Source organism: Bos indicus x Bos taurus, chromosome 8 (genome assembly GCF_003369695.1).
Source record: "Bos indicus x Bos taurus breed Angus x Brahman F1 hybrid chromosome 8, Bos_hybrid_MaternalHap_v2.0, whole genome shotgun sequence".
Classification (NCBI taxonomy): domain Eukaryota; kingdom Metazoa; phylum Chordata; class Mammalia; order Artiodactyla; family Bovidae; genus Bos; species Bos indicus x Bos taurus.
In genome coordinates this window covers 46763790-46776817 of record NC_040083.1, presented here as the reverse complement: position 1 = coordinate 46776817, position 13028 = coordinate 46763790, and the positions used below count along the sequence as shown (strand labels likewise).

The following is a 13028-nucleotide window of genomic DNA, read 5'->3' as shown; positions in this document are numbered from 1 at the left end:
CGTAGATTAATGAATGACATACTAAGTATCGAAAATCCATTTCTGTGCAGATTTCCCTTCTATGTATAGATACCAATGTAATTACCAATCATGAAGATCACTTGATATGTAGACCTTTCAGACACCATTCGCCCTTCTAAACACAGATTCCTCATTTGAACTGCAAAATATAGAATATTATTTGAGTGATTCTCTTCTCAGTTCTCTCAAGGGTGGTATATAACATGTACCATCCTGTAATCTTAGGAGAGGAAATGATCTGTTATATACAATCAATACTGCAGAACATTAGAGTTTGATTCTCCAGGAAACACTGGCTGAGAAATGTGCTGGAGTAATCCGTATACCTACAGGCCACAGTTGTTCTTGCTATGCACACGTGCACATGCCCATACACACACGTTTCCAAAAACATCCTCTGTTTATGAGCTCTTAACAATAAAAATGGATGCATTACCTCCAGAATTTTGTCAGAGGAAAAATTCATTTGTATTCATGTGCTACGAAGGCATTATTTTTTTCTATTTGAAAAACATAACAGGAAGATCAGCATATCTTTTGTAGATATGCAAATTGTAAGTTGAACAAAAATAGACTGCTGGTATGTTTGTTATGAGGAATATTAAGTAGATTTTGTAGAAAAGTTGGACCCAAGTGGATTCCTCTGAAGTATTTAGGAAGTTATTTCCAACTCTGCATTTAATCAGCAAACATTTCCAGAATATCACCATCTTAAATGACCTACGAGGACATAAAAAGAAAAAAAACAGTTGCATATTTTAAGCAACTGATTACTAATTTGTTTTCTTTACTTATATTGATTAGCTTAAATACCTGTGTTAAACAGAAATCAATGATTTGTCTCCCATCATTTCATTTTGGTCACTAGTTTGCAATTGGAAAATCAGTTTATAGTTGGTAAAATAAAGCCCAACTTGACAGGGAATTCACATTTGTAGATTGCCTGAAAAATCTACCAGACAAAGTGCCAGTTACTTACAGCAAATGTACTTGCCAGTTACACTATAATCTCATCTAATCCCCATGAAGTAAGCAGTTTTATCATTTCCCTTTTACAGATTAAAAATGTGAGATTCATATTCACACACTGTTGACAGAACTGGGATTCAAAGAGATTTCCATGCCCCAAATGTTCATGATTGTTCTAGGAGTCAACATACCTTCTTCCAGTGATGACTAGAAAATAATTTAGGACATTTAACTTATTTTTTTGATTTATATCCTCTATTATTCAGCAGAAAAAAATATTTGCCAAAATATAACCACCTTTAAGTTATCTTCACATAAGATTCAAAGAAATGGGAGCAATAAAATGAAGAAATTAAAATTCATGAGTGTAAACTTGACCCTCCTATCATAACTAATTGAAATGTTTAGTATTTCCAAACAGCTGATGCACCATGTTTCACAAGAAAAGAAAGTAAAAACTGAAGACTGAAGTACCAATGTCCTTGGAATATTGTGGTAGGGGAAACATATATAGAATATAGTCAGATGATTTAATTATGTTCTTTTAATCTCAGATCATGGTAATTACGTCAGGTTGGCCCGCAAGCATTTTCACTCCTTTATTCATTTGAAAATGTCAGTTTCACTTATGGTCTTTAATTAGGTTCCCAAGAATTAGAAAACATGCCCTGTATCTCAGCTAGAATGTGTCTAGGGTTCACCATCATTAACCTCTAGAAAATCTACATGCCCCTCACAGAACTGCTTTGGGGTTCCCTCTTTCTTGGCATGGAGCCTTGGGGAACTGCTGTTAGGAAAGAGACAACAGTAACCTAAAGTGCTTTCTTTTGTCCAAAAGTACAATGCATAGGCACTTTAAGAATAGGAGAAAGTCTTCTGCTAAGTCTTTTTCAACAAAGCATTAATATTTATTAACTTGCACTCTGCAGTAGAATGAATGTTTTATGATCAAAAACAAGTAACAACAAAATGGAAATTTTAACCACAAGCGACCTACTCTTTCAGTGATAAAGAACTCAGGATGGGGTTAGCCAACCACACTCTCTGTAGTTCAGGGGTGAGGGGACTCTCATTCACTCATCTAGACAAAAGAGTCATTGAATACTGCTCCATGTGATTACTGGAAGCAATAATCACAAATTTATGGGCTTCCTTTATCAATGAGAGCCAACAAGAATGAAGCTGTGAATTAATGTTATATTATGCTATATTAACAAATAAAGACATATTTAAAAGGACTGAAGGATATTTCAAAAGCTCAGAATTACCCATTTTAAATGTAGATTAGATCAATTCCCAAAAAATTCATATAAGAGAGAGTTTTTAATTTTCAACTGTCTCAAGTTTTATTTAAATTAATTCATTCACTATTCATTGAGTAGATTATGTGTGCCAGGCACATAGAAATGTGGGGTTTTGAATCAGCATCAAGGTATAAAATATGACTTTTATGAGATCTTTTCTACTAACACTGTCTTTATTAAATCACTTTGTAATTCCTTTATCAAACTACTCAATCTTACTACAGCTTTTCCTGATGAGTTATTTCATACCAAAAATGAACAAGAGCATTTCAACTCTATAATTAATGTATAGACTGCATAAAGGCACAGAAATAAAAGCCCTTTCACGTTTATTTCTCTTGTCAATTTCAGTGATTCAGTACAGAGATAACTGTATGGAGTTTGTATAACAATGAGTTCGTTGAATGTTCCTTTTCATAGTCTTGAGTGAAGTTTTTACCTAAATATTCTAATACATCATTTTGTTTCCATTGTGTCTAAACAGTTTGGGAAAGGGGAATGAATAACCATGGATTTTGGAATCAGGCAGACCTGGATGTGAATTCTGGTTCTGTGTGTATGAACTCTTATAAAACCTATGTCATCTCCATCTCTGTTTCCTCATATACACAATAAACATAACAGCATCTACCTTGCATGATTGTTTCAAGGAAGATAGATAATGTATAAAGCAACTAGCTCACAATAGGTTTTGTTTTTCTTTTTAGATCAAAAGTCTAAAAGACCATACTAAGCATTGTTCTCTTTTAGGTAGTATAATTCACCATGAAATTAAGATAACACAACCAAAAAATACAACAGAGATGAACATTTTAAGCCTGATTCATATTCATCTCATGGGACAGTTATTTTTACATTCAGTGTTTCCACTTAAGGTGTCTAAGAAGAACAGTGTAGATTTTTAAATAATAGACCTTCAGACTGCTGAATGAGAGCAGTCACTCCTACTCAATTCCCTACCCTCCACCCCTAACCCTCCACTATACTCCCCAATCATGACTGCTCTTCTGTGCCTGTTAGAGTGTGGACACAATTGAGAGAAGAAACATAGAAGCAAAAAAAACCTAAAAATTATTTTTGGTTCATCAGCATGTATAAACAATCAACTCCAAAATGAAACAGACATTCACATGCCAGTTTTTGAGAACACTAAAATCACAAACTCTTCTTTCTATACAGAAAGAATCCAAAAATTAAATAAATACATAATCCTTTAAGCATAATCATGCTTTGAATAGAACATTTACTATAAATCTTGCTTCTACCTGAAACAGTATTAAAAAGAGGATATAGACTATTTTTTCACTGTCCCAAAGAATTTATTTCACTTCCCTCTCTCTCTTTCCTGTCTGTCTGATTCTCCTTTTCATATTTAATACTCTTTTCTCTGACTTCTGCCCCTTCCTTTTGACATTCTACAGGTGGTCCGGCCGTATCAGACCATGTCCAATCCCATGAGCAAGCTCACAGTTCTCAACAGTATGCATTCCCACTTCATTCTGGCCGACAATGGGACCACTGGAAAGTATGGAGCAGAGGTGAAACTTAGGAGACAACTGGAAAAGCATATTTCACTCCAGAAGATAAACACAAGTAAGTCTACTGCTGTCTACTCATGCCTCATAGCAAATAGGATAAAAGTGAGGAAATTTCAAATGCAGACCATTATTTCTACATGGCTAATGGTTAGAATTAGAGGAAGTCACCTAGAGGGGGATGATTGGAGGCTCAAGAAGTGATTATATAATTAGTGGACTCAAGCTCATTCATTATGTGTGAAAAATCCAACCCCATCTGGAGTTTATAAATGCAGATAAGCCTTTCTTTCCAAACTTTTTTCTACATTCTTTACACAATGCTCTAAGGAGGGAAAGCACCCTGGAGAAATTTTTTCCACTTATTAAGCTATTTTGGGTGGCTAAAAGAAAAGAAAACAGTTTTTGATGTTAGCATAGATCTGGCTGTGCAAAGGCATTTCAAGGGAACTGACATTCTCTAAACTAAAGCATAATGTCTAACCATCTTGATGAAACTTTAATTCTGTCTCTTAATTTTATGTATGTATTCATTCACTGTCTCTAGATACCTACATATTTAGATATATATGTGTATTTATGGGTACCATGTAATACTTAGCCTATGGTTTCACTAAAATTATCTCTTAAGTATTTATGTGTTCTATGCAATATTTATTATGTATCCATTTAACTATAGAAGGTAGCATTGTAAAAACAACGATGCTCCTGAAATCACTAAATGGCTTGATTTAAATATAAAAGAGAAATATAAACAATCTACTGTCCTTCCTCACAAAATAAAATTCAGTTTGTTTTCGCAAAGTAACACATGGCTTCATGGCAGATTCAGGCTTTGTGGTAACTCTGTGTTCCATCAGGGAAACTTGGCTTTAATTGATTGAACTTTCAAAGCCTGCAGTTCCAAATAATAAAAGATTTTCTTTGGCTCAGTAAGTTTTCAGAATCTCAGTGTAACACAATTCAACGGGTCCAAATGGCTTTTCTCATCTCTCGTCTTTTCTCTGCATCATCCAGAATGGATTGTGCTTGCTGTCACCACCTTCCTCCCAGAACTGGGATGCCAGAGCTGTCAAACCATAACTTGTCTTTCCTATATTCTGTTTTCTGGTTCCACCTTTTAGGAGCTACTGCTGTTTTAACAGTCAAGTTTCACACCTTCATCTTTTTCACAGAGAAGTCTGGAATAATAAATTGTGATGTAGGCCTGAAGTCAAAATTATATTAGAAAACTCTCTTCTATCTAAGAAACTTCAATAGTCTTTGGAAAGAGAAAACACAGGATTACCCAAAGGTAACAATCTTTGGGGGGAAAAAAGAGTAGAAAAGACTAGAAAATCCATCCAGAAACCAGCAGAGATCAAAAGTAAAAAAGCACTATTGCTAATGGGTGGTTGTTATACTAAAATTGAATTTTATTATAATATTTGATAGAAAAGCAAATCTTATCTAATTAATGTTATCTATTTAGGTTTTCATAGGCTTTAGGATTACTTTTTTTTTTACACCAGCAGGTTAAGAAGGAGCCTAAATAGGAGTAACCTGAAAGCTGAAGGAGATGGAAGCAGGGTAGACAAAGAGCAAATGCAGGGTCAAGTTCAGTGCTTAGTAATGAGACCACATTTGTCCAGACACACAAACCATGCCATTGTGTCAGGTCCTGATGGCAGCTGGGCCAGATATATTCATTAGTGTTGTGAAGAGAGCTAGGGGTGTAGTTGTGTAAATTGTATTCTTAGCTATGGAGGTGCCAGCAGGAGCTAAAACCTAGCCAGAGCTGTATGTGCCAAACCCTGTGCCTTATTGGCTGCCTGAGGAAAGATACTCTTTTCTAATTGGTCATTCCAGAGAAGGCACCCTTTTTTAATTTGGAGATGCACCTTTCTCCAAAGCTCCCTGAGGTGCTATCTGTGGGAATGGCCCTGCAGAGGAGGCTTGTGGACAGTGGCTGGACCTCCATGAGGAGCAAAGCCCAGCAGCATAGAGTTGAAGAGCAGGCCAAGGCTTGTGGCATCAGGGATTCTGGAGAAGCCAGGACACCATGTACATGCTTCATATCAGTCATGTGACACTGGACCCTTGCAAGCATATCAAGGCAGGTAATGACATGCACACATGTTGACAAGTGGAGCCCCAATCAGGGGTCTAGGCCACAAAATAGGGAATAAGCACAGATCCAGGTTCCAAGCTGAAAGAAGGGTCAGAGAAGCTGGCTTGAGATTCCTGAAATACTTCAAGTCCACAAATAAGATTAGACCTCAGATCTGGGGTAGGGGCTGAGCCCCTTGGTTAGTCTGAATGATAGTCGCTGGAACAGAATGGGGGTAGACAGAGGCAAATAGTCATTTCATTCATCATAATTTGGAAACATAATTTTCCTCCTTGCTTTATGGACTGTATTTGAGGCTTTAAGAAATCCATAGGCTTCCATTCAATGCAAATAATTCAGTGAGAAAAAGAGGGTTAAAGATGCCCAGAGGAGATCCCTAAAGTCACAGGAAGTTAAAAGGCTCAGGACCAAGAATTTGCCACAAGTTGTAGTGAATGATGCTATGAGTTAGCTCTTCTACCAGTTCTATGCCTGAACTTGGCAGTGGGAGGATGGCCAACTTATTCACTTTTCCAGGGACTTTCTTAGATTTACTGTTGAAAGTTCCATGTTCTGGGCCCGCTCTGTCTCAAGCAAACACAGATTGTACATCACCCTCCATATCAGACTCATGAGTCATTAACTCTACTTCTCTTTTTACTGCATTTACCCCACAAAACAGGGGAGGAACAATGAGGACCTCAGAGCTTAAGGAGTGACCCAGACTTCTGGAAGTAAAGAAAGACCTTGAGACGTCCATTCAGTTAGCAGCAACGCAAAGTGCCCACTAAGAACCCCAAAGTCTCCAGAATAGGACTGACTGAGAAATAAGGGGCGAAAGTTGACCTGTTTAAAATAGGAAACAGCAGAAGTAAGAATATAAACTGTTAACGCACTTCTGCTCTCTAATCTGAACACTTTTTTTCTTTATAATTAACAACAGTTTGCTTCTTATTAAAAATAAATTTCTATTACGTAACTATTCTAAAAATTACATCTTAATTTCCTTCTTCAAAAGTTTAAGAAATCTATAATACAACAGGAGAACTCAAGTTTAGGAAGCCCTAATTTAGCCTCTGGAAGATTAGACCCTCCACCAAGATACCAGAGTAATACTATCACCACCTTTTATGCCTAGGATGACTCCAGGGATGTCTGAACACACTCAGCATTTTCCTATTGAGGTGTCATTCCTCCTCATCACTTAGGGGTGACCTGCATACCATAGGAATTTTTCCATGAGTCTATTTTCTCAAATAAATGACAATCTTATGAAGAGTATTTTCCTTAAACATTAAGTAAATCTTTCTCAAGAGACTTTTTAAGCCCTTTCTCATCAACATGACAATTATGAATAATAACATACTACAAGCACCAGCATCTAAGGCTTTTCTCAGTGCTCCGGCATTCATTATCTCATCTCTCCCGTCCCCCACTCATTCCTGCTGTCAGCAGTCCTTCCCAAAGGACTGTTGTCATTGGTTACTGAAGGACTTCTTTGTTTTGAAAGGAGAATCTTTTGGGATGTGAGTGGCTGAAGAGCACACTTCCATTTACAGTTTTCTAAACTTCAGATTTAACGTGCAAAGCTTTCCCCATCATGCCTTTAGAAAACAAATATTTCTTGAACTCTTATTATGTACCAGTCACAATTAAGGTCCAGAAAAGCTGCAGTAGATAATTCATTGAGCCAAGTCAAGAGGGGCGAACACATTAATAAATAAATAGGTAAATACATGTAGTAAGAAAGCCATTAAGAAAAATAAAACAGAGGAAGGTATACATGTGTTTCTCGTGAGTACATGTGCCTGCATGCATGCACATATGTGTGTCGGGAGGAAAGTTTAGATTAGGTGATCAGGAATGGCCACCATGACGGTGTAATGTGTAAGCAAAAAACTGAATGAAGTGAGGGGGCCAGCTCTGAAAAGAGCATTCTGAGAAGAGTGAAAGCAGGAACAAAGACCCAGGTCTTTGATGACAAGCTCGATCTTAGAGTTGGAGTTCATTCTAACAGAGTTTTGATCTGGCAAGTTACAGCATCTCCCTAATGGTTTAAAACATCACTCTGCTGTTGTATGTAGAGATCTGACTGACATGGGGGCAAGATTAAAGGCAGGTAGATGTTTCATAGGCTATTATCATAATGCAGGTGAGAGATGACAGTATTTCAAATTAGGATGATAGTAATAAAAGTAGTAAAAAGCAGTAGATTCAAATATATACTTATGTGGTAAAATATACATAACATAAAATTTACTATTTTAATATTTTTAAGTATACAGTTCAGTGTGTGAAATACATTTACATTGTTGTATAATCATCAGCACTGTCTATCCTCAGAACCTTTCATCATTCCAAACCGAAACTCTATATGCATTAAACACTGACTCATCTTTATTCTCTCTCTTCAATCCCTGCTAACCATTATTCAACTTTATATCTTTATGAATTTGCCTGTTCTAGATACCTCATATATATAGAATCATACAATATTGGTACTAAGATATATTTTGAAGGTAGAGCTCAAGAAGAGTGCTATAAATTGAGTATTCAGGAGAAAGAATAGACACATCAAGGTTACTGCACAGTCATCCTTACAGACACCAGTGTATTCTTAAAGAACAGGACTAGTGGGAGCCCCCCATGAGTAAGTTTCTACAGAAAGAAAAGGGAGTTGAAAACCAGTCTCAAGGGAGCTGAGACAAAGTCCTTGAGAAGGAGGGAGATGATGAGATTCAGTGCACAAATGAAGAATGTGGCCCTAGGTAGGCCAGGGGAGTTGCATCCTGGGTGGCCAGAGTGAAGGTAGAGTCAATGGGCACAGATGTGGATGGAATGGAACATTTTCTGCTGGGAAGATTGGGTAGTTCTCTATAGATGCCTTCTGTATCTGAAGAAAATAATACAGGAGATCATTGGCTAAGAGTGTGAAAGGGCAAGGGGTATAGAAGATTAGGGAGAAAAAAAGAGAAAACAATTGTAGAGGCCCAGAGAGTGAGCTGCCTAGGGAAATGTAGGATTGCCCACTTGGTATTTGTGGTCATAGTTTTACAGAGGCATGGATCATCATTGTTGTGTGTTTTTTTCCCAGGCATGTTCAGCTTGAGTAGGAAAATAAGCATAGAGTTAGACTGAGAGCCTGTTGGTTTTTTGCTAAGCAAGTAGACAAGAGGAAAAGAGAATCAAGGGAGTGAGGCTGTATGCACTCTCTCTATATACCTATAGCCCAGGAGTATTTTCAGTATCTGAATGAAAGCCATGCTTCCCCACCCATTTCTGTGCCCATTCATGACAGCATAAAATCATTCATCTAAAAGATAAGAATACAGTGCAGAGAAGTGATTAAGAGAATTCTCAAAGATGACCTACATCTTTAGTTAGTATTCCCAAGCATTATATTAATTTCAGACTTTTGAATAAAAAGCATTCATCATAAACAATCCCTCATATTTATTTTATTGTTGTTCACATATTCATTTAAGTTGAATCAAGTTAGCACAATGCTGGGAATATAGTAGCTCTTCAATAAACACATGTTAACTGAAAGACTGAATACCAAGGGACGGCTCCAGAAAGTAGCATATAAGTAACCTGATGAGACTTTAAAACTCCAAGCATATTTTCTACATACATTTTTACTGTTAAAAATTTCCAAAAAAAAAAAAGAGAGAGAATATTATAATAACCCCTCATAAACTGTCATCCATATTCCACATTTATCAGCCCATAGCCTATCTTGTTTTCTTTATGTATATAACCACCTACCTCTTTCTCTGGATAAGTTTGAAAGAAATCCAAACAGTATATCATTTCATCCATAAATATTTCAGTACCAAAGCATTTCTTTAACTTGTGTAGGCCATATATAAGGTAGATTTTTTTTTAAGTATTTCCTTAACTCAGTAGCAATATAATGGAAAATATTGATCCAAGAGTCCTTTAACAATTCTTTCAAAAAATAAAAATTAAGAACTATCAATACATTATCACATGCTAAAATTCATCTAAAATTTTGAAAATCATTTCTTAGTCCCCAATTCTACACTTAGCTCACCAAAAAAAAAAAAAAAAAAAAAAATTTTAAACAAGTATTACCTTGCAATTCTTAAAAAGAAAGATTAGAAAAATCCCCAGCAGCTGTGGTTTTCTTTGAAATGTTTGAAGGGAAGAATATAACCTTTGGAAATAAAGGAAGTCTTTATATTGCCAGTAATATAAACTGAGAGTAGCGGGGAGACAGGGGGTTCAGATCATGGCTCTGTGACCTTGGCAAATTACTGTATTTCTCTCAGACTTTGTTTCTATGTCTGTGAATCAGGGATAATACTTTTCCACAGTGTGGTGATTAAACGAGTCACCATGGGAAAGGAGTCTGGCATGTGGCAATTCAGAAACACTGATTACCTTCCTGCCGTCTTGGTGACACGCACAGCAGCTCCCCATGGGAAACCATGTTCTGTATTGGTATATCCTGATGGGCTGCCATAGGGTCCAACCTGAGACCCAGACCTTCATTCAAAGCCCATCAGAGTCTAGAATGTCTGTCAGAACATCTTTACCACCAATCAAACCTGGCTCTGCTCATTAGGGAGAAGCCATGTATCCCTGGAATTATATAAAGGGCCCAAAGAAAAAAATGAGGCTCAAAATTATATTCTGAAACGTATTAACAAGACTCTATTAACTTCTTAAAGAATACATTTAAAGTCTTGATTGTTGCAGCAATAAATAGAAAACTTTTTTTTTCAATATTGTTGAAAATATATTCTAAACTGTAGTTGTTCCTCTTTCCTGAATAAAGAATATAATGGAGAAAATTTAATATTTCTTTAGAGAGTAAAGTTATTCTAGTGTCCTGGAGCAATCATTATGAATGTCAGTTAGGTTTGCTGAGAACTGAAGTGTTAGAATTTGGGCTAAATATGAATTGATTCAGAATATATGAGGTTGGACTTGTATATAAAGTTTAGATTGGGCCAGATTTCCCGCTTATAATTTACCATTTGATTTTAAAAGATTGGAGGAAGAGGACAGAAATCTAGTTCTCTTTGTTCTCTGATTGATTAAAGTGTTACTACTTTGTGTTTGAATTTTATTTTAGGTTTGGCTGAATGCAAAGTTTTATCAGATTACATATCTAATTGGACCGTGAACAATAAATTTGTAGGAAATTTCATTATGAGGCTAGAATTTTCCAACTTTGTCCTCTTCATATTATAAAGTGAATCTACATCAGACTACATCCCGTCTAAGAGGATGCTGTTCCCATGGCAGTTGTTGTAGATATACCTACTCTGCACTATTAATGAATGAGGCTGTCTGGGTAGGTTCAGATTTTTGTAACTGGCGCTTTTGCTACCGTCAGGGTTTTCTTGAAAGAGAATTTGATGCTCTGCATTTTCTTTGCCCCAGAGTAACAACTGACATTTGAGCATAGCCTCATCTAATGAAGCCACCAAGAATACTTTTGTCTAAAGCAGCAGATTAAAATTGGCTTGGCAGTTCTAAGTAAACAAGTAGCAGAAATGATCACAGAATTCATAAAGCACAATCAAATTTGGTATTTGAGGATTTTACTATTTAGAATTCTCTGGGGGAAAAAAAAAAACAAATATTTTGTTATGCAGTCCCTTGGCCAATATACCTATTTATATGTGATTCTGTGCTTACACAAACTAACAAAAATAATGACAATAATAATGTCACCCAGTAGCACAGAATGTCATAGCTCTGCTTTATAATGGGAACAGATGTCTCGCTTTCCACTGAGTTGTTTGGTACAGGAGACCCATGAACAGGCTAATCAACACAGTGATTCAACCAAGCTGGTAAAGTCCTACAGGTTCCAGGAGATTTTATTTTAAAAAGCTCACCTCCATGATGTGACACTTATCAATTTAAAGCATTTTGTTTCTGTGAAATTTCCTTAATCAGAAAAAGTACTCATAACTATATTCTTGTTCCTTTACCACCATTTCATGGTGATAATTCTTAAACATGGTCATAGTAGTTTTCAACTAAGGTGACACTGCCTCCCAGAGGAGGTATTTTAAAATATCGGATGGATGTGGTTGACAATTTCTGGCACTCCCAAAATACACAAGGGAGGAGGCAGAAATGTTAATATTCTCATACAGGACAATTTCACATGAAGAAATTACCTGGACCAAATGCCAATCACATCTCTTAGAAAATACTACTCTGAGTATATTTCCTTGAGTTTCTTTTTCTTTTTCAAAATCTTTCTAGTACCCAGCACCTAATTCAGCAGGGTCACACACATCCAAAATGCTCTGTCCTATTCTAAAGACATGTAGAAGAAGCAGCAATAGGGAGCCAGTGGTGAGATTTAAAATATTTAACACTGTGAAGACTTTAGTATCCTCTATCCACAGCAGAGGCTGGGTGCCAGCCCTGGCCTGTCCTTCAGATCCTAACATCCCTTGCTGTTGGGAAGTTCTCGCTTTTATCCAACTTCACTTGCTCTGAATCTATTCTCTTCTGGATGAAGACCAAAGTCATCATTTGTGTTAGAGCTCTCAGTGTATTTGAAAACTGTAAATGGACTTGAATTGACCTCTTTGCCATAATGGCTCTAAGGAAGATGTTTTTCATTTGAACAGACATACCAACCTGCTTACCAGCAGAACTGACTCACAAAGTAAATGAGAATTTCTGGTTCAGCAACACCCTCATTTAGCACCACTGCTTTGTATGTTTCAGGCTCAGTGACTCCAGAAATGTGCTCAATGCTAGGGGCTGTCCTGTCAGAGTCCTTGGTGTTCAGAGAAATCCTAGAATCCACAGTTACTAGCTGACTTGAGACAGAGGCCCAGCAATGTGGTTGCTTTACCTGCAGGCCCTTGAAGAGCCTACTCACTAGAATTCATTGCCAAGGGAATATTTTGATGCACCAAGGTCCTAAGAGAATAAAGAGTTTAAAACTGAATACAAAGAGACCTCTAAATTTAATCTATAAATTACTGGGAATTATTTTGGAAATAAAGGAGCAGGGCAGTAATATAAGCCTTGAGTGAATGAATAAAATCATGACATAAAATGCTATAAAGTAGTGCTTTTTATGTCTCTGATTTCCCTGGACTATAC

General features: G+C 36.6%; 1 protein-coding gene across 14 annotated transcripts in view; it reads left to right on the top strand.

Moving 5' to 3' along the window:
• Positions 1-13028, top strand: part of TRPM3 (transient receptor potential cation channel subfamily M member 3) — a 1070052-nt gene that overhangs the window by 802760 nt on the left and 254264 nt on the right. For all 14 annotated transcript variants that reach the window (XM_027549457.1, XM_027549458.1, XM_027549453.1 and 11 more), the window contains exon 6: positions 3716-3887. In XM_027549457.1, coding sequence (XP_027405258.1) covers positions 3716-3887 — 172 coding nt within the window. The remainder of the gene's footprint in view (positions 1-3715; positions 3888-13028) is intronic.